Below are 25,876 nucleotides of genomic sequence, written 5' to 3'. Positions count from 1 at the left end.
GGCTCTGCGATCTCATAGCTAGTGAAACCCGAATCCGAATCTCTTTCTTTCCTCGCACGTCCTAACCTTAACGGTTATCCGGAAGGAGAAAGGCCACCACCATGTCCAAACTGGACAAAACTTTCCCCTCCTTATCCTCCCGGTGCTCCCCAGCTTTCATAACCCTGGGGTCGGACCGCACGAGTTCAGATTGAGTGACTGCCCACACAGTCTCGAGTGGTTGTACTATTAAAGAGTATAGGTAGTGAATATGACAAACCGGTCCTTATATGAGGGGACAATCCTTCTGCTCACGCCTAAACTAGCTGAGCCAACACCTTAGGCCCTCCCCTAAACCAGGGAGTCCCTGATTATCCCACTCACAAGGTGATAAGGGTGAAAACCCTTCATCAAACACATTTTGAAAAGCATTTTCTTTTGAAAACTCACACCTTTCCTCAAATCATTTGTAACAATTATATCAGGGATTGATTGCGGCAAGCGGCTGGGTGGCCATAATAACTTGTCTCAAAATCATATTATGCATAAAATAACAGGCTGAGGGTTGTGGTTGTAAAACATAGGTAATTTATGCATCAAAGGGATCCAGTGAGCTTGTCGTGCTTATTCGGCGAAGGAGGAAGGGGAGCTCGCGAAACTGGCTTCTGGCTCCACCACCTGGCGTAGACTTGCAGATCTGGCCTCCACGAGACGACACGAACGCTCCGATAACTATGCAACATGAACAAGCAAACATACAAACCAGCAAGTATACCATCAAATATTTAGTATAGTGGTCAGAATAGCGATATATAGATGGGTAGAGTCTTGAGTAGAATCTGTGTCATGTGGTGTTGAGATACTACTAGTGGTGGAGCGGAGGTGCTTACCAGGAGGGTGGACTGGAGGCGAAGCGACACTACGCGTGTAGCCGGCAGAGCGGAGTAACTGAGTGGGTGTGAGTTTTCCTTGGCTGACGGTGTGGAGTGTGTGTGGAGAGGGAGAGGGTAGCTGGGTGTATTTATAGCTGGGTGTATGTCGTGTAGCACAGTGAAGTTCACTGTAGGTGAGAATAGTGACGAATGAATCGTCTGACTTAGTATGAACAGGAGAGTTATAGGCAGAATATGGGACGAGAATATTTTGGGAGTCTTCTGGAATATGAACCATGTTTAAGGGATGACATGGTTGGATAGGGAATAATTCGATAAGAATTTAGAAACAAGAATTATTGGAATCGGAGTTTAGAAGCCTGGTTCGAAGGAATCTCAAAGTCAAGCATGCTCAACTTGGAGAAACCTAGGATGGGTGACCAGATGGGAAGTTCCTACTGGAAGGAAAATCACAATCACCGGAGTTCATATGACTGGAACATGGGTCTGGCTGGTCTTAGGTGGACTGGGCAACATGATGGATGAGTAGTTGAAATTTGGGATAACTAGATGACCGATGAATAGTAACGATGAAAAGTGGCGACGGAAAAGTAATTATAGATATCATCGATGAATAGTAACGATAATGAATAGTAATGGTAAATAGTAACGATGATGAATAGTGTATGTGAATAGTAACGATGAATAGTAACGAGGAATAGTAATGGTGAATAGTGATAGTGTATAGTTCGTATGAACGAACGATGAATAGGAACTATGAACGAACGGACGAACGATCGAATGATCAGACGAACGAACGATCGGAATTTCGGCAGCATAACGGCAGGAAAAGATTATTTGGACGAATGAACGGACGAACGATCGAATGATCGGACGAACGAACGATCGGAATTTCGGCAGCATAACGGCAGGACAAAGATTATCTGGAAGAACGATGAATAGGGACTATGAACGAACGATGAACGATGAATAGGAACTATGAACGAACGATGAACGATCGAATGATCGAACGAACGAACGATCGGAATTTCGGCAGCATAACGGTAGGAAAAAGATTATTTGGATGAACGAACGGACGAACGATCGAACAATCGGACGAACGGACGAACGAACCATGAACGATCGGACGAACGATCGAACGATCGGACGAACGAACGAACAAACTAAGAACAGGGGGACGAACGATCGAAGAACGATCGAACGATCCTTGTGCTAGTGTGTGCTTGTGTGGAACATGGAGTGGGTTTGTGTGGGGGGGGGGGAAGAGAGTTGCCATGAAATGGCTTGGGGTGGGATGAGAGGAGGCCCTTGCCCCTCTATTTACAGCCATGGTGGGGGGATTAGGGGGAGGGATGAGAGGATTAGGGGGAGGATGAGAGGATTAGTGGAGATTAGCACGTATTTGTCTTGTATAAATGTAATTAGCTTGTAGAGCTCACCGTATGACACTAGAGGCATACGTATACGTATGGGCATGAGGAAAGTTATGAAGAAAATATTTGTATGGTCTTAAAAAATGATTCTGAAGGTATTTCTCAAGAGGAAAATATCCAAAGATATATCGGTGGAATAGTTGAGCAGTATTTCTGGAAAGAACTTGAGGGGGATTACTGGGGAAATATCTGGGCAGTATTTCTGGAAAGAATTTGAGGGGGATCACTCGGGAAATATTTGTAGGATATTTTGAGGAGGATTTTGGAGAGAATATAGACCACTATATTTTATTTGTTGATATCAACTCGCAAACAAACATTTTGAAACGAAATTTGAAATTCATTTTGAATTTAGAGCGAGTTTGAGAAAATTTCAAGATTTGAATTTTTGGGATGCTACATTGACATGCGCTACAAATCCTGTCTTTCTCAAAATGAACATTAGTTAGTCCTAAAATGTGTTCTCCCTTTAGAAGCTTGTGAAGATTCTTCATTCCAACATGGGCAAGCTGGCAATGCCAGAGCCTACCCATATTAGTCTTAGCAATTAAGCAAGTGTCTAGCTGAGCCTTATTATCATCTAAATCAACTAAATATAGCTGACCATCTAACACTCACTTAAATGCTATTGAATCATCACTTCTTCTAAAGACAGTAACACATATGTCAGTAAAAAGACAGTTGTAGCCCATTTTGTATAATTGAGAAACAGAAAGCAAATTGTAATCTAAAGAATCTACAAGAAAGACATTAGAAATGGAATGGTCAGGAGATATAGCAATTTTACCCAAACCTTTGACCAAACCTTGATTTCCATCCTCGAATGTGAGAGCTCGTTGGGGATCTTCATTTTTCTCATATGAGGAGAACATCATTTTCTCCTCTGTCGTGTGGTTTGTGCACCCGCTATCGATTATCCAACTTGATCCATCGGATGCATAAACCTACAAAACAAATTTAGGCCTTGTTCTTAGGTACCCAAACGGTCTTGGGTCCTTTCACATTAGAAACAAGCACCTTGGGTACCCAGACACAAGTCTTAGGACTCTTGTGTTTGCCTCCAACATATTTGGCAACTACTTTGCCTGATTTGTTAGTCAGCACATAAGAAGCATCAAAAGACTAAAATGAAATATTATGCTCATTTGATGCATTAGGAATTTTCTTCTTAGGCATTTTGATATGAGTGGTATGCATAGAACTAGAAGCCTCATTTTTATACATAAAAGCATGATTGGAAATAATATGAGGTTTCCAAGCATGAATTTTCCTAATTTTGCGTTCAGGATAGTTTGCAGGATATAAAATATAGCTCTCTCTATCCTAAACCATGGGAGCCTTACCCTTAACAAAATTAGACAATTTCTTGGGGGGCATTAAGCTTGACATTTCTTTGTCTCCCTTGTTGGAAACAATGCCATCCTTAATGCCTGGGCGTCTCCCATTATAGAGCATGCTTCTAGCAAATTTAAATTTTTCATTTTCAAGTTCATGCTCTACAATTTTAGTAGTTAAATTAGCTATGTGATCATTTTGTTGTTTAATTATAGCAAGGTGATCATCAATAGCTTCAACGTTAATATCTCTACATCTAGTGCAAATAGTAGCATGCTCAACAGTAGATGTAGAGGGTTTGCAAGCATTCAATTCTTCTATCTTAGCATTTAAAATAGCATTTTCATCTCTAAGACAGGAAATAGAATCATTGCAGACATTAAATTTTTCAATCTTAGAAACTAAATTATCATTCTCAATTCTAAGACAAGAAATTGATCTATTGCACATGCTTAGCTCCTTAGTTAAATTTTCATTCTTCTCTACTGAAAGGGAAATAGGGTCAAACCTTTTCCTAAATATAATTTTGGTGGTTGAATGCCCAACACAAATAATTGGACTAACTAGGGTGTGTTTGGTTTGACTTTTGGCTTTGGCTTTTGCCCCCCTAAAAGCCAAAAGCCAACCAAAGGGCTGGATCCAGGAAACAGCTTTTTCTAAAAGCCGACTTTCTCGTAGTGCAAATCTGAAAGCACCCCTGGACCTGCTTTTAGTGGCTTTTCGGATGGAACTGTGAAAACATATATCGAAGATTTTTAACGACTTTTAGTGGTTTCCACCAAACGGTTTTTAGCTTTTTAACAGCTTAGAGACTACAGCAGCTTTTTCCACAGCTCACAGCCCACAGCAACTTTTTTCACAGCCACAGTCCAACCAAACAGACCCCTAGTTTGCTCTAGATTATATGTTCTACAGGTGCCATAGGTTCAACACAAACTAATAAAAAGAACAAGTTAGGGTTCAAAAGAAAGAAGCAAAAAGAAACCGAAGAGCACCCTAGTCTGGCGCACCGGACTGTCTGGTGTGCCACCGGACAGTGTCCGGTGCACCAGGGACCGTACACTCCGAACTCCTCAGCTTCAGGTTTCTGGAGAGCTGCTCCGCTATAATTCACCGGACCGTTCGGTGTGCCACCGGACTGTCCGGTGCGCCAAGCGGAGCAACGGCTACTGCGCCAACGGTCGTCTGCAAAAGTGAACAATGCACGGGAACAGTGCGCGCAGAGTCAGAGCAGCGCTAGAAGGCGCACCAGACAGTGAACAGTGCCTGTCCGGTGCCCCCAAGATGTCAGAGCTCCAACGGTCAAAACCGTCAAAACCTAACGGTTGGGTGACGTGGCTGGCGCACCGGACAGTGTCTGGTGCGCCCATCGACAGCAGCCTTACCCAATGGTTGAATTGGTGGTTGGGGCTATAAATACCCCCCAACCACCACCTCTACATCCATCCAAGCATTCACTACTCCTCATTCAACACAAGAGCAATACACAACACTCCAAGACACAAATCAAAGCCTCTGATCAAATCAAAGTCCACAATTCAACTCTAGTTTTTAGGACTTGTGAGAAGATCGACTTATGTTCTTTTGTTGCTCTTGTTGCTTGGTTGGATTTCTTCTTTCTCTCATTCTTACTCTCAAAGCCTTGTAAGCGAAGCAAGAGACACCAATTATGTGGTGGTCCTTGCGGGGTCTAAGTGACCCGGGAAATCAAGGAAGGAAGCTCACTTGGTCTAAGTGACCGTTTGAGAGAGGGAAAGGGTTGAAAGAGACCCGGTTTTGTGACCACTTCAACAGGGACTAGGTTTGCAAGAATCGAACCTCGGTAAAACAAATCACTGTGTCACTCGCTTTATTTCTTGGTTGATTTGTTTTTGCCCTCTCTTTCGGACTCAGATTTTATTCTAACGCTAACCCCGGCTTGTAGTTGTGCTTTAAAGTTATAAATTTCAGATTCCGCCTATTCACCCGCCCTCTAGGTGACTTTCAATTGGTATCAGAGCCTGGTACTTCATTAGAGTCTAACAACTCGAAGTGATGTCGGGAGATCACGCCAAGAAGGAGATGGAAACCGGCGAGAAGGACACAAGCCACGGGAAGGCTCCATCAAAGGAGTCTCGCAACAAGCTAAAGGAGGGATCACCTCCTCACAAATTGCATCGGAGTGGCGACAAGAAAAAGAAGATGAAGAAGGTGGTCTTCTACGAGACCGATTCTTCGTCGCCATCCACCTCCGGCTCCGACGCGCCGTCCGTCACTTCTAAGCGCCATGAGCGCAAGAAGTTTAGTAAGATCCCCCTACGCTACCCTCGCATTTCTAAACGCACTCCTTTACTTTTCGTCCCACTAGGCAAACCACCGGTTTTGACGGTGAAGATTATTGTATGTGGAGTGATAAAATGAGGCACCATCTAACCTCACTCCACGCTAGCATTTGGGACATTGTTGAGTTTAGAGCGCAGGTACCATCTGTGGGGGATGAAGGCTACGATTCGGACGAAGTCGCCCAAATCCGGCACTTCAACTCCCAAGCCACTACTATACTCCTCGCCTCTCTATGTCGAGAGGAGTATAATAAAGTGCAAGGGTTGAAGAGCGCCAAGGAGATTTGGGACATGCTCAAAACCGCACACGAAGGAGATGAGGTGACAAAGATCACCAAGCGAGAGACGATCGAGGGGGAGCTCAGTCGATTCATCCTCAACCAAGGAGAGGAGCCACAAGCAATGTACAACCGGCTCAAGACCTTGGTCAACCAAGTGCGCAACCTCGGGAGCACCAAATGGGATGACCATGAAATGGTCAAGGTTATTCTAAGATCACTCATTTTTCTTAATCCTACACAAGTTTAATTAATACGTGGTGATCCTAGATACAAGCTAATGTCTCCCGAGGAAGTGATAGGAAAGTTTGTGAGCTTTGAGTTGATGATCAAAGGCTCCAAACAAATCGTCGAGCAAGGCGGCACCTCCACACCTGAGGTGCAACCCGTCGCATTCAAAGCGACGGAGAAGAAGAAAGAAGAGTCTACATCAAGTAGACTCCCCATCGACGCCTCTAAGCTCGACAATGAGGAAATGGCGCTTATCATCAAAAGTTTCTGCCAAATCCTCAAGCAAAGGAGGGGGAAGGATTACAAGCCCCGCTCCAAAAGGTTGTGCTACAAGTGTGGTAAGCCCAGTCATTTTATCGCTAAATGCCCTATGTCTAGTGATAGTGACAGGGACAACAACAAGAAGGGAAAGAGGAAGGAAAAGAAGTACTACAAGAAGAAGGGCAACGATGCCCACGTGTGTCGGGAATGGGACTCCGATGAGAGCTCCACCGACTCCTCCTCCTCCGACGAGGACGTCGCCAACATCGCCGTCAACAAGGGCCTCCTTTTCCCCAACGTTGGCCACAAATGCTTCATGGCAAAGGACGACAAAAAGAAGAAGGTAAAATCTAGAGCCTCCACTAAATATACAACATCTAGTGATGAGTATAGCTCTAGTGATAATGAAGATGATTTGCTTAGTCTTTTTGCCAACCTTAACATGCAACAAAAGGAAAAATTAAATGAATTGATACGTGCTATTCATGAGAAGGATGAACTCTTGGATAGCCAAGAGGAATTCCTTATTAAGGAAAATAAAAAGCATGTCAAGGTAAAGAATGCTTATGCTCAGGAGATAGAAAAATGTGAAAAATTAACTAGTGACCTTAGCATTTGCCATGATTCTATTTCCAACCTTAAAACTGAGAACGCCAATTTATGTGCTAAGGTTGAGAAGTTAAATGCTTGTGATGATTCAATTACCAATCTTAGAAATGATAATGCTAGTTTGATTGCTAAGATTGATAAATTGAATGCCTCACTCTCTAGCCTTAAAATTGAGAATGAAAAATTAATTTCTAAGGCTAAAGATTTAAATGTTTGCAATGATGCTATTTCCAGTCTTAGAAACAAAAATGCTATTTTACATGCTAAGATTGATGAATTAAATGCTTGCAAACCATCTACATCTAAGGTTGATCATGTTTCTATTTGTACTAGATGTAGAGATATTAATGTTGATGCTATCCATGATCACCTAGCTTTAATTAAACAACAAAATGACCACATAGCTCAACTTAGTGCTAAAATTAATGAGCATGACTTAGAAAATGAAAAATTCAAATTTGCTAGAAGTATGCTCTATAGTGGGAGACACCCTGGCATTAAGGATGGCATTGGCTTCCAACAGGGAGGCAATGTCAAGCTTAATGCCCCCAAAAGATTGTCTAATTTTGTTAAGGGCAAGGCTCCCATGGTTCAGGATAACAAGGGCTATATTTTATATCCTGCTGGTTATCCCGAATATAAGATTAGGAGAATTCATGCAAAGAAGTCTCATTCTATTTCCCATCATGCTTATATGTATAAGAATGAGGCTTCTAGCTCTAGGCAATCAACCCATGTTAAATTGCCTAAAAAGAAAACTCCTATTGCATCAAATGAGCCAACTATTTCATTTAAGACTTTTGATGCATCTTATGTTTTAACTAACAAATCAGGCAAAGTAGTTACCAAATATGTTGGGGCCAAACACAAGGGATCAAAGACTTGTGTTTGGGTACCCAAGGTGCTTGTTTCTAATGTGAAAGGACCCAAGACCGTTTGGGTACCTAAGAACAAGGCCTAAATTGTTTTGTAGGTTTATGCATTCGGGGGCTCAAGTTGGATCATTGATAGCGGATGCACAAACCACATGTCAGGGGAGAAAAGGATGTTCTCCTCCTATGAGAAAAACCAAGGTCCCCAAAGAGCTATCACATTCGGGGATGGAAATCAAGATTTGGTCAAAGGATTGGGTAAAATTGCTATATCACCTGACCATTCTATTTCCAATGTTTTTCTTGTAGATTCATTAGATTACAATTTGCTTTCTGTTTCTCAATTATGCAATATGATCTACAACTGTCTATTTACAGATGTAGGTGTTACTGTCTTTAGAAGAAGTGATGATTCAGTAGCATTTAAGAGAGTGTCAGAGGGTCAGCTATACTTGGTCAATTTTAATGAAGCGGAACTTGACACTTGCTTAATTGCTAAGACTAATATGGGTTGGCTCTGGCATCGCCGACTAGCCCATGTTGGGATGAAGAATCTTCACAAGCTTTTAAAGGGAGAGCACATTTTAGGACTAACCAATGTTCATTTTGAGAAAGACAGGGTTTGTAGCGCATGTTAAGCAGGAAAGCAAGTTGGTACCCATCATCCACACAAGAACATCATGACGACCGAAAGGCCGCTTGAGCCACTCCACATGGATTTATTCGACCCAATAGCTTACATAAGCATCGGTGGGAGTAAGTATTGTCTTGTAATTGTGGATGACTATTCTCGCTTCACTTGGGTGTTCTTTTGCAGGAAAAATCTCAAACCCAAGAGACCTTAAAGGGATCCTTGAGACGGGCTCAAAATGAGTTCGGATTGAGGATCAAGAAAATAAAAAGCGACAATGGGACGGAGTTCAAGAACTCTCAAATTGAAGGCTTCCTTGAGGAGGAGGGCATCAAGCATGAGTTCTCTTCTCCCTACACACCTCAACAAAATGGTGTAGTGGAGAGGAGAATAGAACTTTACTGGACATGGCTAGAACCATGCTTGATGAGTATAAGACACCAGACCAGTTTTGGGCCGAGGCGATTAACACCGCCTGCTACTCCATCAACCGATTATATCTTCACCAAATCCTCAAGAAGACATCTTATGAACTCCTAACCGGTAAAAAGCCCAATGTTTCATATTTTAGAGTCTTTGGTAGCAAATGTTTTATTCTTGTTAAAAGAGGTAGAAAATCCAAATTTGCTCCTAAGGCTGTAGAAGGCTTTTTACTAGGATATGATTCAAACACAAGGGCATATAGAGTCTTTAACAAGTCCACTGGACTAGTTGAAGTTTCTTGTGACATTGTGTTTGATGAGACTAATGGCTCCTAAGTGGAGCAAGTTGATCTTGATGAACTAGATGATGAAGAGGATCCATGCGTTGCGCTAAGGAACATGTCCATTGGGGATGTGTGTCCTAAGGAATCCGAAGAGTCCATTCAAGCACAAGATCAACAGTCATCTTCCATTCAAGCATCTCCACCAACCCAAAATGAGGAATAGGCTCAAGATAATGAAGAAGAGGATCAAGAGGATGAGCCACCTCAAGATGAGGTCAATGATCAAGGGGGAGATGATAAAGATAATGATAAGGAAGATGAACAAGAAGTTCAGGGTCAAAGACCGCCACACCCAAGAGTCCACCAAGCGATTCAAAGAGATCACCCCGTGAACTCCATCCTCGGTGATATTCATAAGGGGGTAACCACTCGATCTCGAGTCGCTCATTTTTGTGAACATTACTCTTTTGTGTTCTCTATTGAGCATTACAGGATTGAGGATGCACTAAGAGATTCAGATTGGGTGCTGGCAATGCAAGAGGAGCTCAACAACTTTACGAGGAATGAGGTATGGCATTTGGTTCCACATCCTAATCAAAATGTTGTAGGTACCAAGTGGGTATTCCGCAACAAGCAAGACGAGCATGGTGTGGTGATAAGAAACAAAGCACGACTTGTGGCCAAAGGATATTCATAAGCCAAAGGTTTGGACTTTGGTGAAACTTATGCACCCGTAGCTAGGCTTGAGTCAATTCGTATATTACTTGCCTATGCTACTTACCATGGCTTCAAGCTCTATCAAATGGACGTTAAGAGTGCCTTCCTTAATGGACCAATCAAGGAAGAGGTCTATGTTGAGCAACCTCTAGGCTTTGAAGATAGTGAGTATCCTAACCATGTTTATAAACTCTCAAAGGCACTTTATGGGCTCAAGCAAGCCCCAAGAGCATGGTATGAATGCCTTCGAGACTTTCTTATCACTATGGCTTCAAAGTCGGCAAAGCCGATCCTACTCTCTTTACTAAAACTATTGAAAATGATTTGTTCGTATACCAAATTTATGTTGATGATATTATATTTGGGTCTACTAACAAATCTACTTGTGAAGAATTTAGTAGGATCATGGTACAAAAATTCGAGATGTCTATGATGGGGGAGTTGAGATATTTCTTAGGATTTCAAATCAAGCAACTCCAAGAGGGCACCTTCATCAGCCAAACGAAGTATACTCAAGACATTCTTAAGAAGTTTGGATTGAAGGATGCCAAGCCCATCAAGACACCCATGGGAACCAATGGGCATCTCGACCTCGACACGTGAGGTAAATCCGTAGATCAAAAGGTATACCGGTCGACGATAGGATCTTTACTCTATTTATGTGCATCTCGATCGGATATTATGCTTTCCGTATGCATGTGTGCAAGGTTCCAAGCCGACCCTAAAGAAGTTCATCTTAGGGTCGTGAAGCGAATCATGAGATATTTAGTTTATACACCTAAGTTTGGTCTTTGGTACCCCAGGGGGTCCACCTTTGATTTGATAGGATATTCCGATGCCGATTGGGCAGGGTGTAAAATTGATAGGAAGAGCACATCAGGGACTTGTCAGTTTCTGGGGAGATCCCTGGTGTCTTGGGCTTCAAAGAAACAAAATTCAGTAGCCCTATCAACCGCCGAAGCCAAGTATATTGCCGCAGGTCATTGTTGCGCGCAATTGCTTTGGATGAGGCAAACCCTCAGGGACTATGGCTACAAATTGAGCAAAGTCTCTCCTATGTGATAATGAGAGTGCTATCCGCATGGCAGAGAATCCCGTTGAACACAGTCGCACTAAGCACATAAACATTCGGTTTCACTTTTTGAGGGATCACCAGCAAAGGGGGGATATCGAGATAGCCTATATTAACACCAAAGAACAATTAGCCGATATCTTCACCAAACCATTAGATGAGAAAACCTTCACCAAACTTAGGAATGAGCTAAATATTCTTGATTCTAGGAATTTTGATTGAAACATTGCACACATAGCTCATTTATATACCTTTGATCATATCTCTTTCATTTGCTACGACTAATGTGTTTCCAAGTGTATTCTCATGCTAAGTCGTAGATTGAAAGGGAAATGGAGTACTCGGCAAAGACGACGCTTCCACTCAACTCCATCGGTATTATTTACCCTTTGCCAGTATTCCACCATCTCTCCACATTGGTATAATCTTTCACTCATATATTGTTTGCCAAAGGGGGAGAGAATTTAAAAGGGCTCACAAAGTCTCCGTTGTTGGCAATTAATGCCAAAGGGGGAGAGAGTATTAGCCCAAAGCAAAAGGACCGCACCACCATTAATTTCAAAATTTTCGAAATAAAGTGTTCAATTAGTATCTTTCAAAATTGGTTTTCCTCTAAAGAATATCTCAATTAGTATCTATATTTCGAATTGATATATATCTCAAAACCCTCTTGAAAGCTAAGAGGAGAATTTCATTTAGGGGGAGTTTTGTTTAGTCAAAGGAAAAACATTTGAAACAGGGGGAGAAAATTTCAAATCTTGAAAATGCTTCTTGCAATCTTACTCATATGCCTTTGACTATTTGCAAAAAGACTTTGAAAAGATTTTCCAAAAGAATTTGCAAAAACAAAACCGTGGTGCAAGCGTGGTCCAAAATGTTAAATAAAAAGAAAGCAACCATGCATATCTAGTAGAAATAAGATATTGGTTTAATTCCAAGCAACCTATGCACTTACATTATGCAAACTAGTTCAATTCTACACTTATATATTTGCTTTGGTTTGTGTTGGCATCAATCACCAAAAAGGGGAGATTGAAAGGGAAATAGGGTCAAACCTTTTCCTAAATATAATTTTGGTGGTTAAATGCCCAACACAAATAATTGGACTAACTAGTTTGCTCTAGATTATATGTTCTACAGGTGTCATAGGTTCAACACAAACCAATAAAAAGAACAAGTTAGGGTTCAAAAGAAAGGAGCAAAAAGAAACCGAAGAGCACCCTAGTCTGGTGCACCGGACTGTCCGGTGTGCCACCGGACAGGGTCCGGTGCACCAGGGACCGTACACTCTGAACTCCTCAGCTTCGGGTTTCTGGAGAGCCGCTCCGCTATAATTCACCAGACTGTTTGGTGTGCCACTGGACTGTCCGGTGCGCCAAGCGGAGCAACGGCTACTGCGTCAACAGTCGTCTGCAAAAGTGAACAGTGCGCGGGAACAGTGCGTGCAGAGTCAGAGCAGCGCCAGAAGGCGCACCGGACAGTGAATAGTGCCTATCCAGTGCGGCACCAGACTGTCCGGTGCCCCAAGATGTCAGAGCTCCAACGGTCGAAACCGTCAGAACCCTAACAGTTGGGTAACGTGGCTGGCGCACCGGACTGTCCGGTGCGCCCATCGACAGCAGCCTTCCCCAACGGTTGAATTGGTGGTTGGGGCTATAAATACCCTCAACCACCACCTCTACATCCATCCAAGCATTCACTACTCCTCATTCAACACAAGAACAATACACAACACTCCAAGACACAAATCAAAGCCTCCGATCAAATCAAAGTCCACAATTCAACTCTAGTTTTTAGGACTTGTGAGAAGATCGACTTGTGTTCTTTTGTTGCTCTTGTTGCTTGGTTGGCTTTCTTCTTTCTCTCATTCTTACTCTCAAAGCCTTGTAAGCGAAGCAAGAGACACCAATTGTGTGGTGGTCCTTGCGGGGTCTAAGTGACCCAGGAAATCAAGGAAGGAAGCTCACTCGGTCTAAGTGACCGTTTGAGAGAGAGAAAAGGTTGAAAGAGACCCGATCTTTGTGACCACCTCGACAGGGACTAGGTTTGCAAGAACCGAACCTCAGTAAAACAAATCACCGCGTCACTCGCTTTATTTCTTGGTTGATTTGTTTTCGCCCTCTCTTTTGGACTCGGGTTTTATTCTAACGCTAACCCCGGCTTGTAGTTGTGCTTTAAAGTTATAAATTTCAGATTCCGCCTATTCACCCCCTCTAGGCGACTTTCATCTACTTATAGAGCATAAGCATTTTTCAATTTAATAATTTTTTGTTTTCCTTAACGAGCAAGTCCTCTTGGCATTCCAAGAGATCATCCTTCTCGTTAATGGTTTCAATTAATTCATTCAATTTTTTCTTTTGATCCATGTTAAGGTTGGCAAAGAGAGAAATTAAATCATCTTCATTATCACTAGAACTACCCTTATCATCAGATGTAGTATATTTGGGGGTACTTCTAGAATGTACCTTCTTCTTCTTGCCGTCCTTTGCCATGAGGTACTTGTGGCCGACGTTTGGGAAAAGGAGGCCTTTGTTGATGGCGATGTTGGCGGCGTCCTCGTCGGAGGAGGAGTCAGTGGAGCTCTCGTCGGAGTCCCATTCCCGCACCATGTGCGCCTCGACACCCTTCTTCTTGTAGTACTTCTTCTTCTCCATCTTCTTCTTCCCCTTCTTGTCTTCGTCTCTGTCACTTTCACTAGTATATTGACATTTAGCTATAAAGTGACCGGACTTATCACACCGGTAGCACACCCTTTTGGAGCGGGGCTTATAGTCCTTTCCCCTCTTTTGCTTGAGGATTTGTCGGAAGCTCTTAATGATAAGAGCCATCTTCTCATTGTCGAGCTTGGAGGCGTCGATTGGAAGCCTACTTGGTGTAGATTCCTCCTTCTTTTCTTCCGTTGCTTTGAATGCAACAAGTTGCACCTCGGGTGTGGAGGTGGCGTCTTGCTCCAAGTTGACAATATGTTTGGAGTCTTTGATCATTAGCTCAAAGCTCACAAACTTGCCAATTACCTCCTCGGGAGATATCTGTTTATATCTAGGATCCCCACGAATTAATTGTACTTGAGTAGAGTTACAAAAAACAAGGGATCTTAGAATAACCTTGACCATTTCATGGTCATCCCATTTTGTGCTCTTGAGGTTGCGCACTTGGTTCACCATGGTCTTGAGCCAATTGTACATCGCTTGCGGCTCTTCTCCTTTGTTGAGGACGAATCGACCGAGCTCTCCCTCAATCGTTTCCCGCTTGGTGATCTTGGTCACCTCGTCCCCTTCGTGTGCCGTTTTGAGGACATCCCAAATTTATTTGGCATTCTTCAACCCTTGCACCTTATTATACTCCTCTCGACACAAGGAGGCGAGGAGTATAGAAGTTGCTTGGGAGTTGAAGTGCCTTATTTGGGCGGCCTCGTCCAAGTCATAGTCCTCGTCCCCCACCTGTGGTGCCTGCGCTCCAAATTCAACTATGTCCCATATGCTTTCGTGGAGTGAGGTTAGATGATGCCTCATTTTATCACTCCACATACAATAATCTTCACCATCAAAATATGGTGGTCTGCCTAAGGGAACGAAAAGTAGAGGAGCACGCTTGGAAATACGGGGATAGCGTAGAGGCATCTTACTATACTTCTTGCGCTCATGGCGCTTAGAAGTAGTGGACGACTCGGTGCTGGAGGTGGAGGGTGTTGAAGAGTCAGTCTCGTAGTAGACCACCTTCTTCATCTTCTTCTTCTTCTTGTCACCCCTCCTATGTGACTTGATGGAGGAAGAGGATTCTTCCTTGTACTTGTTGACGGACTCCCTTGAGAGAGTCTTCCCCGAGCCCGTGGGCTTGTCACCAATCACGATCTCCCTCTTGGCATGATCTCCAGACATCACTTCGAGTTTGTTAGACTCTTAATGAAGCACTGGATCTAATACTAATTGAAAGTCACCTAAAGGGGGTGAATAGGCGAAACCTTAAATTTATAAACTTAAACACACACTAAGGCTGGGGTTAGCGTTAGAATTAAATTTGAGGCGGAAGATTGTTTCTCTTGCCACGAGTTGCTCAAATGATGCGGATGACGTTTGGGAGCAAACTCAAATCAATATCGGCAAGGAAACTTTAGAGATAGGAAATAGGGCAAAACAAATCAATGGAAATCAACACAAGTGGACATAGTGATTTGTTTTACCGAGGTACGGTTCCAAAGAACCTAGTCCCCGTTGAGGAGGCCACAAAGGCCGGGTCTATTCCAACCCTTTCCCTCTCTCTCAAACGATCACTTAGACCAAGTGAGCCTTCTGCTTAATCAAATGGGTCACTAAGACCCCGCAAGGACCACCACACACTTAGGTGTCCCTTGCAAGCTTTACAAGCACTTAGGAAAAGAATGAGGAAGGAAGAAAGGCAATCCAAGCGACAAGAGCAACAAAAGAACACAAATGATCCTCTCACAATCTCTTAAGCACTAGAGTTGATTTTGGGAACTTTGAGTGGATTGATTGCTTTGATTGTGTCTTGGAGTGTTGGACCTTGCTCTTGCAATGAATGAAAACTTCAGAATGCTTGGATGGCTTTGAATGAGGTGGTTGGGGGTATTTATAGCCCCCAACCACTTCCTAGCCGTTGGCTGTTTCTGCTGGCGATGGGCACACCAGACAGTCTGGTGGCGCACCGAACGGTCACTGTTCACTGTCCGGTGCACGCCACGTCAACGCGCCTATTGGGGTTTGGAGCAGTTGACCGTTGGCGTCTTCTGTCTTCAAGCGGCACCGGACATGTCCGGTGCGTTCTGACTTCTGCACTTTGACTTCTGTGCAACACTGTTCACTACTGTTCATCTGCGCATTTGACCGTTGGTGCGTAGAGAGTTGTTGCTCCGCTGGCTCACCGGACAGTCCAGTGCACACCGGACAGTCCGTGAATTATAGCGGAGTGCGCCCAAGGAATTCCCGAGAGTGGCATGTTCGTTTACTGGCTGGCCTGGTGGACCGGACAGTGTCTGGTGCGCCATTTTTCAGCACACTCTCAAGTCTTGCTCCAAAGAAATTTGAGTCCCCAACTTGAATTCTTTCTTGGTTTGTGTTGAACCTTATGAACCTGAGATAAAATGATATCTAGGCAAACTAGTTAGTCCATGTGGTTTGTGTTGGACATCAACCACCAAAATCGATTATAGGAAATGATTAGGTCCATTTCCCTTTCATACGCAAGTCCACACTCTTTTCTCGATGAATGATCAGGCAAGGGTCTAGCACTTTGATCTAGCTAAACCACTTGGCAGTTCTTACACCTCACTCTATTAGAGTTGCTCTCCACGACCTCCCACGGGGACAACCACAAGAGCCATTTGCATTTCCTTCTTTAGAGCCACGCATAACCTTCATGTAGGTTCCATACGGAGACAATAAGCCATCAAAACATCTAGGAATCCATGGTGGATCAGGGAGCACGGTAGTGGGGGTCCGATCGAGGGTCTAGTCATGGTCATGGTGGGACGACCGAACCGGGGTGACCGACGGTGGGGCGGTTTGGTCAAGGTAGAAGCTACTCTGGCGAGCAATTCTGCCCCACGGGAGAGACTAGTTTGGTGCGTCGAGGGGTGCACTAGCTTCTACAGGTGATGGTGACTCCCTACAATCCTACACCAAGCGCTACAACATGCTTAGATGACTCAACGGTGTGGAGGTACAGTGAGTGTGCCGCCTAGCAACTCTGGTGGGCAAAAGCCTCACCGACGCGTGTTACTAGAATGACCCCCGGTCTCCGGAACCCACCGGTTAGAGAGTGCGCTAAGGAAAGGAGCCCCTGATCACTGGGGCCATTGGTCAGTTGGGAGAGGCAGGTACATCAACCCCAAAAGGGTCTGCCCCCGATCGAACCCCATAGCACCGAGCCAGGGATCGAGTGTGGCGGAACCCAATAAGGGAGGCTGGACGTATCGGAAGGAAACCACTCAAGTGGATCTCGCTCCTAGCGCCAAACTGACTCGCCATAAATAGTCGACCATATTTAACTATGCCTAGCACCGAGCCAAAGCGCGGCACAAGTCCGCTTCCCACTCATAACCTACGAGCCCCTCGGACTGTAGCACACTTATGGCCTATTGGACTAGTCCCGAGTACGCAGACCTCCCATAGGGCACTACACGATGGGTTGCGCCGAGCCCGAGCTATAGAGGCTAGTGATTGACGTAGCCATAAAGATGACGCCTGTGACCATCGCCGCCCCCACACCATCCGCCATGATAAATACGAAATAGCCAGGCAGTCCCGGGCCCCATGAGTACATGTGACTCCACCGGGGTAAAACACTGTTTTTACCCTTGCCCTGCGGCTCCTTCCCAGGGAAGCCACCACTGGCGGACCCCTTTCCTAAGTTTATAAAAAAAGAGGATGGCCTCAGGGCAGGGGGATCAAAAGGAGAGAGCTCTTAGGCAACCGGACGCCTTCAGACGGACATGAACCCACAAGGACAAACAGGAGGAGGAGCACCAGGAGGCCGGAGCTCCGCCAAGACAAGACTTAGCTAGGCCTCCACCCAACAGCTTCTAAGCATTACCTCCACCCCAATAAAGAGACTTGGGAGCCTCACCTCCCTCTCTTGACCACTTGTAACCCATACTACGAGTTTGATCATCAATGGTGTCGGTAGCGCAAGCCACCGATGACTGGAAGTAGGGACGTTCTGCCCGAACTAGTATAAACCTTGCGTCCTCCATGCACACCCTCCGAAGCCCATAACGCGGACAATAAATTTACTTGTCGGAGCGAGGTACGACACACCAGTAGTGCGACTCTAGGAACGGGTAAGAGGGCATATATATATGAGGCTTTACTGTGGGATAGCGGGCAGTGGAGCTCACCACGACGTCGGTGGGGCTTAACCGACTTGGACGAGACGTTGTGGTCGTGATGGCTCCAAGTTTGCACTAGGTAAAAGAGATAGCGAGGGCAAAGCAGAGGGGACGAGAGGAAAGGATAACCAATGCATTCGAGATACCTCTTGGTCGGTGGAACTTACTAGTTCAAAGGAACCGATGGGGGCACAACGACAGTGGTGGAACACGGCTTTGATGGCGGCGGTACTATGTGATGAGCATGGGTGTGGGTAGTTTGTTGGGATGCTGAGCGAATAGGAGTGAGGTGCGCACGTGGACTCCAAGTCTCCGTATTTGATGGGCGAGCGACGTGGGAGGGACGAGGTCGTGGGAGTGAGGCAACAGTTGCGGGCACGAGGCATTTATGCGAGTGCACGTGGAACCGTTGGGAGGGAGATGCTGACAGGTGGGTCCCGACGATCAGTGAGTAGGAGCGGAGAACGGACGCGTGTGGGGAGCGGCTGCGCCAACATGCGGGCCCTAGCGGCCAATGAGGCGGCTGTGCACGGGGTGAGGAGATGAGCCGGACGAGGGATTGGGGCGGAAGGCCGTGTGGGGAAGGAGTGAGTGGCTTTCCTCTTTTCTTTTTATTTTTTATTTAGCTTTTGGCTTCCTTTCCCCTTTTTGAATTCGAATTCAAATGTATTTCCAAGTTTTAAGTGTATGCATACCAAGATAACTTGACAACCGGAAATTAATGCTCCAACATGAGATGCAACAATCATAATCTCTCAAGGATTTTGTTTTATTTTTTAAGTATTGCCAAAATCATTCTCCCTTTTAAGAAAAGAGAAAAAGGAAAAAACGGTAACACCTAAATTTTAGGTGTTGAACAAAGAAATTGTTGTTTTCAAATATTCAGGGTTTTACAACTACCGTGTGCAAGATGTGTGGAGTCGGCTAGAGTCCATGGGGATCGACTTTGATCTAGAGACTCCGGTTCATTCCAAAGAAATATAAAGAGTTTTTTTTCAAAAGTTTTGATGCATCACTACGGTGGAAAAGATGGAAACTAGTGTGAAGTTTTTCTCATCGTTTCTCCTGTTTTTCGTTCATTCCGTCCTCCTTAAATTATGGTGGAATAAAGTTTTATTTTTATTTTTATTTTCATATTTTCCCTTTTTGGTTATGTCTCTGTCTTTTCGGTTTGGGTTACATATGTAGTGCAACTGCAACCGAACCAATTAGCCCAACCATACAACCATGCTAATGATGTGCCTCTATTTTGATGCGTACGTTATCTACTTAATAATCAAACAAATGAAATTACAATATGATAAAAAAAAGACGGGCTTTACCTATACATGTGCCATGCCATTTTCATTGAGAACTGTAACGTGGAGAACCTAGAAAGTTAATGGCTTCGTACAATGTGAGCTGGAAGAGAGGCATATGTGAATTAACTATATCCATGCTTCACATGTTTCACATATCCTAGATGCAGGTATCCACTGATGATATAGAGAATCTAATTCAAAGATGTGATTTAGACTCACTATTTATTTTTAATAGCATCTAGAATAGCACGTACCCACTACCCAGCGATGATATAGAATCTGATCCAAAGATGTAATTTAGGGTTTATTTAGAATCACTATAGTTAATAGTTAGCCAACTAATAAATTATTAGATGGGTTGAGCCTGCTAACGAATTATTGTTAGTTGTGAGGTAGAGCCACCAATTGGCCAAAGGCAATCCAGTTCCACATGCGACAAGACAAGACACGTGGAACCCAGCCTGTCGACCGGGGTCATTGGGGTAGGCGTTGCGAGGCTGCTACCACGACACGCGGAGGCCACTGCATGTCTGCACTGGCAAATGGCAATCTGGCATGCGGAGCCGAGCCGACGGTTCACAAAAACCAGCAGGCCGACGATGATATGTTGTTATGTGCCACTTGTCGAATCGACCGGTCCCCCCCACCACAACACCTTTTGCACTCCCCCACCCACCCACACACCACGCTACACCAGTAGGAATCGCGGGAGACGCTCGTCGTCCTCAGTCCTCACCGTCGTAACCGTCTTCGGACCTCCCACGCCAACGCGCTCGTCGTAGCCAGTAGCCCCACCAACACGTGCGGGTGCGGCACACCACGTAGGAGCTTCCTTTAAAACCTCGTCGGATGGCTGGGCTCCCGCCGCAACCCCAGCACGTCCACGCCCTCCCCCTCCTCCTCCTCGTCGTCCTCCCCTGCCTCATCCCCTGTCTCCGCGCGACGACCGAGATGGCGCCAACCGCCGCCACCGCCGGCGCATCCGACGAGGGCGCCAGCGCGCTGCTCGGGCTCCTGCAGCGGGTGCAGTCGGAGGCGCTGCGCACGCTGGGGCCTCACGACTTCGACCCCAAGTTCTACGTCGACCTGCCGCTGGCGACCGACGAGCGCGCCGCGGCGGCCGCCCTTGCGGCGCTGCCGCGCCCGTCGCCGTCGCGGGCGGAGCTAGACGACTTCCTGTCCCGCTACTTCGGGGACCCCGGGTCCGATCTCGTGGCGGACGTCCCACCGGATTTCGAGCCCGAGCCGCGCGGGTTCCTGCCCCACGTCCACAGCCCCGAGGCGCGGGCGTGGGCGCTGGAGGTGCACGCGCTGTGGAAGCGCCTGGCGCGGCGGGTGGCGCCCGACGTCGCGGCGCGGCCGGACCGGCACACGCTGATGCCGCTGCCCGGCAGGGCCGTCGTGCCGGGATCCAGGTTCCGGGAGGTATACTACTGGGACTCCTATTGGGTCATCAGGTACCCCTTCTCCTGCCTGATCCGCCCCCGCTCGCTTGGTTTCATCGCCGCTTTGCTCCTTACTACTATATTTAAGTTTTGGACGAAATGGTAGTTCTAGATCACCCACCGGATCACGTACAATAATCCGTGGTTTTTTTTCCATTGGGGTTTGGGAGGGGCAAATTGATGAATCCAGGTCCTGTCGTCCTGACATGGAGTTCGATAGTACGTGTTCTTCTCCCGTTAGTTGTCGCTGCTGCGGTCCCACATGTAAGGCAATGTCTCGATTTTCATTTGTGTCTTCCTGCGTTCATTGTACGCTTTGTCATCACCTTGTCTGTTCTGTTCGTCGTATGCTTCGTCATCGCTGTCTCTTGTGTTCGTCGTGCGCCTTTTGTCATCTCCATACAGGAGTTAAAGACTGTGTACGCCTGACTTTTCTATGGGTGCTGGCCGCCGTGCTGTGGGCTGTGGCCTTGGCATTGGAATTAGTTTTCTGAAAAAGAGTCCTTGCTTTTATCTGTCCTAGTTCCTACTGATCTGTTATATGGCTGTTAAATTTTTTTTGTACCTACTGTATAAGCTACTCGCACTGACCCAATGATCTGTTATATGTCTGTTAATTTTTTTTGTACCTACTGTATAAGCTACTCGCACTGACCCAAATGGACATCGGGAACGAACTAACACCCATTCTTGTCGTTTTTCTTTCTTATATCGCGGTATGGCTCAATGCAGAGGATTGCTGGTGAGCAAAATGTACGACACGGCAAAGACTATTGTGCTTAACCTTGTATACCTGTTGGAAAAATATGGTTTCGTTCCAAATGGTGCAAGATCCTACTACACTAACCGAAGGTGATAATTCTATCTGCGGCAGATTGATCTTTAGTTTGCATCTAGAGCCTGAAATATGTACAGGATGGTCTATGTATAATGTCTGTCTAAAGCTATATGCTTAGCTTCATGATAAGATTAGAGGGTTGATTGAACACCATTTGACAGCTCCTACTAGTTGTATGTAACCTATTGCTAAGACCAAAGAGGTCGTCATCGTCTGATAGATGCCTTCTCTCTGCAGCCAACCACCACTTTTGAGCTCCATGGTTTTAGAAATATACAGGGCAACTGGTGATGTGGAGTTTGTTAGGACAGTATTCCACTCTCTGCTTAAAGAGCATAGCTTCTGGATGTCAGGTACCCCATGAAGGCAGCAACAGTTTCAGATTTATTTGGTATGTTTTCACATGATTGAAAGCAAGGTAAAACTAAATTGTTTCTGTATGCAGAGATTCATAATGTTGCTATAGCAGACAATCATGGTCGGGTCCATAATTTATCTCGGTATCAGGCCAGGTGGAACAAACCTAGGCCTGAAAGTGCGACAATTGTAAAGTCTTAGCCTTGGCTATATTTTAAATCAATTTGCTAGTGGCAGTGCAAAGTTTTACCATTAAAGGACCAACTAATATAGTTTTCTTCTTTAAGGATGAGGAACTGGCTTCGAAGTTGAATTCTATGGCAGCTAAGGAAAAACTGTACTGCGAAATTGCTTCAACGGCAGAATCGGGATGGGATTTCAGCTCTCGATGGATGAGGTTTGGATGTTTGTTATCCTTAAAAAGGAACTGACGAGCTAACAGTTCTGCTGCTTTCGCACTGGTTAAAACAAGTACTGCAATAGAAGACACCAAGCTCCCCGACCATTACGAATTTATTTTTGCACCGTGTACCACACACAGGTTGTTTCTGACTACTTTTACTGTTTTATTCAGGAATTCTACTGACATGACAACATTGGCAACCACTTACATAATACCTGTGGACTTGAACACATTTCTTTTTAAGGTAAGATGTGGAGCTTGTCATGGTACTTGAAATTCGACGTGGAATCGTATGTGGGTTTAGCATGACTTGGGTGCGTATATTAACCACATATTGGAAGCTAGTTTGCAGATAAAAAATGTATATAAATTCAGTCAACAATGCTTCCAAATGTGATAAAACCTAGCTTTATTTATGCATGACACAGATGGAGCTGGATATTGGTGCCTTGGCTAAAGTCGTAGGAGATAATGCGACTTCAGAATTTTTTTTAAATGCTTCGAAAGCACGTCATATTGCAATTGACTCTATTTTGTGGAACTCTGAGATGGAACAGTGGCTTGACTATTGGCTTCCTGGTGATGCAGACTGTCAGGTGCTCACAAACGCATCTTTATGATCTTATCCAGCAATTTAGCACTTCATGGTGTTGTAACTGATATGCACTATTATTTCAGGAAGTACACGAATGGAAGCCTAACTCACAGAACCGCAACATATTTGCTTCCAACTTCGTTCCGCTGTGGCTAAATGCATACCATTCCGGTGCGTCCTTGACTTGCATGTGTGCTTGTTTCTAATGCCTGAGTGTGCAATGCTTTATTATGGCAATTTTTAAGACCATCCCAGCTACATGTTTTTCATATGGTAACTAAAATATCCTGTGAACTGAACTGCTGTAACGAAGGACTGGAAAGTAACCATCGGCAACAGCCTTTTTGACAATCCTTGATGGTATTAGCATGCTCCTTCCATGTTTCGAGGAAGAAGGAATAACCATTCGCTCGCATTTTTCTGAATGAAAGCAGACTCTTTGTTACTATATTCCTGCTTCGAATGAACGCAGAAGGCACTTTTGATTTGTAGGAAGTAACGTCATAGTAGAAGGCACTTTTGTTACTACAACATCACAGGCAGCTACATAAATTGAAATCATTTTTGCCTTTGTATTGGAAGAACAGTTATTACGTCTGAAATCCTTGCAATTGTTTTGAAAAATGTTTTACCATCTGTATTGTTACTTACTCCCACTGCCTTCAATTGACCAGAATTCGTACGCTTTGCTGATGAGGCAAAATCAAACAGAGTCATGGCGAGCCTCAAGGCATCTGGATTACTTCATGCCGCAGGGATAGCAACTTCCCTGACAAACACGAGCCAACAATGGTTAGTTCCTGCATCCTGCTGGAAACTATGGATGATAAAACTCCACCGCGTGAAACTTGTACCTGGAATATTTATTTCTTCTAATTTCTTTAACACTGCGCAAATAATTGGACAGGGATTTCCCGAATGGATGGGCCCCACTGCAGCATCTTATAGCTGAGGGGCTGCTGCATTCTGGATCAGAGGCCAAAAAACTAGCTGAGGACATTGCTACGAGGTGGGTGAGAACGAACTACGCCGCTTACAAAGCAACGGGTGCGATGCATGAGAAGTACGATGTTGAGGCTTGTGGAGAATCTGGAGGCGGTGGAGAATACAAGCCCCAGGTATGGTGAAAAGCCCTTTCAAAGTTTTTTGTCTCAAGATTGATATGATGATCAGCAGTCTGGCCATTCCTGATGACTGGCAATCTCATTCGATTTTCTGCCTTGGTATCTTCTAGTAATTACAGTCTCTGCTGATCTGTGATACTTTGTTAACCATTAAAACGAGAGATGTAACTTCTGTTTTGACTTCTGACTTGAGCTCTTTTTTTTTTTTTTTTTTTGCAGACTGGTTTTGGCTGGTCCAATGGCGTGGTGTTGTCATTCTTGGAAGAATTCGGGTGGCCAGAGGGCAAGGAAATAGCTTGTTGAGCGGCGAAGCGCTCACGACAGGGTGGATCTGGTCTTGCCGGAGAGCAATCTGGTTAGGCATCGTTCATGTCACACATGTCTAGCTACGAGAGTGGCGCATTGCCTTCTGCAGTTCGTCAAGTGCGTTTGTGTGTTCTTGTTTGCTTTTAGTTGCGACTAGGCTGTAGATCCTTCTTGTATCACAACAATATATGTACTGCTACTGTACCGGCCCCGGCCTCTTGTTTAATCTGAAATGCTCATTGTATATCCTCTTACGAAACGCAAACACGTGCTTTGGCACGTTCGTCGTCGAAAAGAGAAGAGAATATACCATTTTGCTCTCTTGAATACAAAATCAGTGCATCGTTCTAGATCTCGCCCACAGGGCGTGGACTGGCAGACTGTTGGCCCCTTTTCTGTTCAAATATTAACAGTCCTAGCTTCTTCTCACGTCGTGTAGGACCTTGGGTGCAGAACTCTTATGGTCATACTTGTCCAAACGGCCGGCGGAAGGCCCGTGACCCGGCACTGTAGAGGCCCGTCACGAGCACGGGCGGCCTGGCCCGTCTGGATCCGTGCCTGTGTCGGTCCGATACGGGCACAGTATCGTGCTTAGGCAGGCTGGCCGGTCAGGCACGGGTCTGGATCGAGAATGACCCGGTAGACTATATACCTATCGCGTGGTCGCCACCCTTTGGTAGGGCTGGGCAAAAAACCTATAAGCCAAATCCAGAATACCCGAACCCGAACTCGAAATACCTGAAACCCGAATTTTGTTCGGGAATTTTGGGTAGCAACTTGCAAAACCCGAATTTATTTCGGGTAATTCGGATATCACAATCGGGTACCCGAGATACCCGAATTACCCGAACTTTAATGTATCATGTACTCATATCATGCTTAATTATTAACTAGTCGGTTGCCCGTGCGTTGGGACGGCTTACAACAATACCCACGTAAACTATCTATAAAAAAATTTCAAGATTTTTTATTAATTGTCTTCGCTCTCTGTATAATATTTTTTGATTTTGCTAACTGATGTTATTGTTTACTTCATGCAATATGTTTTGGTACAACACGACCAATGAAGTGAGCGGTTAGATGAGAGTTCACAATGACTAACTGAACGAACAGATGACATAATTTTACCATAGAGAGACCAAATAAGAGAAAGTTTGTGAGCTCAAGTTTCTAAAATAAGTCACATGAAGTCAAACTTATAAAAAAGATAGATCAAATTATGGAGTGATTGCTAAAGTCACGCATAAATAAAAACAGGATGCGCTTCATATAAATTATGGTACTTCGTAGCAATTACTAACGTTTAAAACCAACAAATAACCTTT

At 44.8% G+C, this 25,876-nt stretch overlaps 1 protein-coding gene across 1 annotated transcript; it reads left to right on the top strand.

The window, feature by feature from the left end:
- Positions 1-20,167: 20,167 nt before the first annotated feature.
- Positions 20,168-24,881, top strand: LOC100280412 (trehalase1). The gene is made up of 11 exons (NM_001361071.1): positions 20,168-20,940; positions 21,661-21,780; positions 22,004-22,119; positions 22,212-22,312; positions 22,411-22,520; positions 22,698-22,770; positions 22,955-23,122; positions 23,205-23,292; positions 23,796-23,913; positions 24,029-24,239; positions 24,465-24,881. The coding sequence occupies exons 1-11, from the start codon at positions 20,333-20,335 to the stop codon at positions 24,546-24,548; spliced, it is 1,797 nt and encodes a 598-aa protein (NP_001348000.1). The 5' UTR covers positions 20,168-20,332; the 3' UTR covers positions 24,549-24,881.
- Positions 24,882-25,876: the final 995 nt, after the last annotated feature.

Source organism: Zea mays, chromosome 1 (assembly GCF_902167145.1).
Source record: "Zea mays cultivar B73 chromosome 1, Zm-B73-REFERENCE-NAM-5.0, whole genome shotgun sequence".
NCBI classification, from domain to species: domain Eukaryota; kingdom Viridiplantae; phylum Streptophyta; class Magnoliopsida; order Poales; family Poaceae; genus Zea; species Zea mays.
The sequence above is the reverse complement of the archived record's forward strand: the minus strand, read 5'-3'. Positions and strand labels throughout refer to the sequence as shown.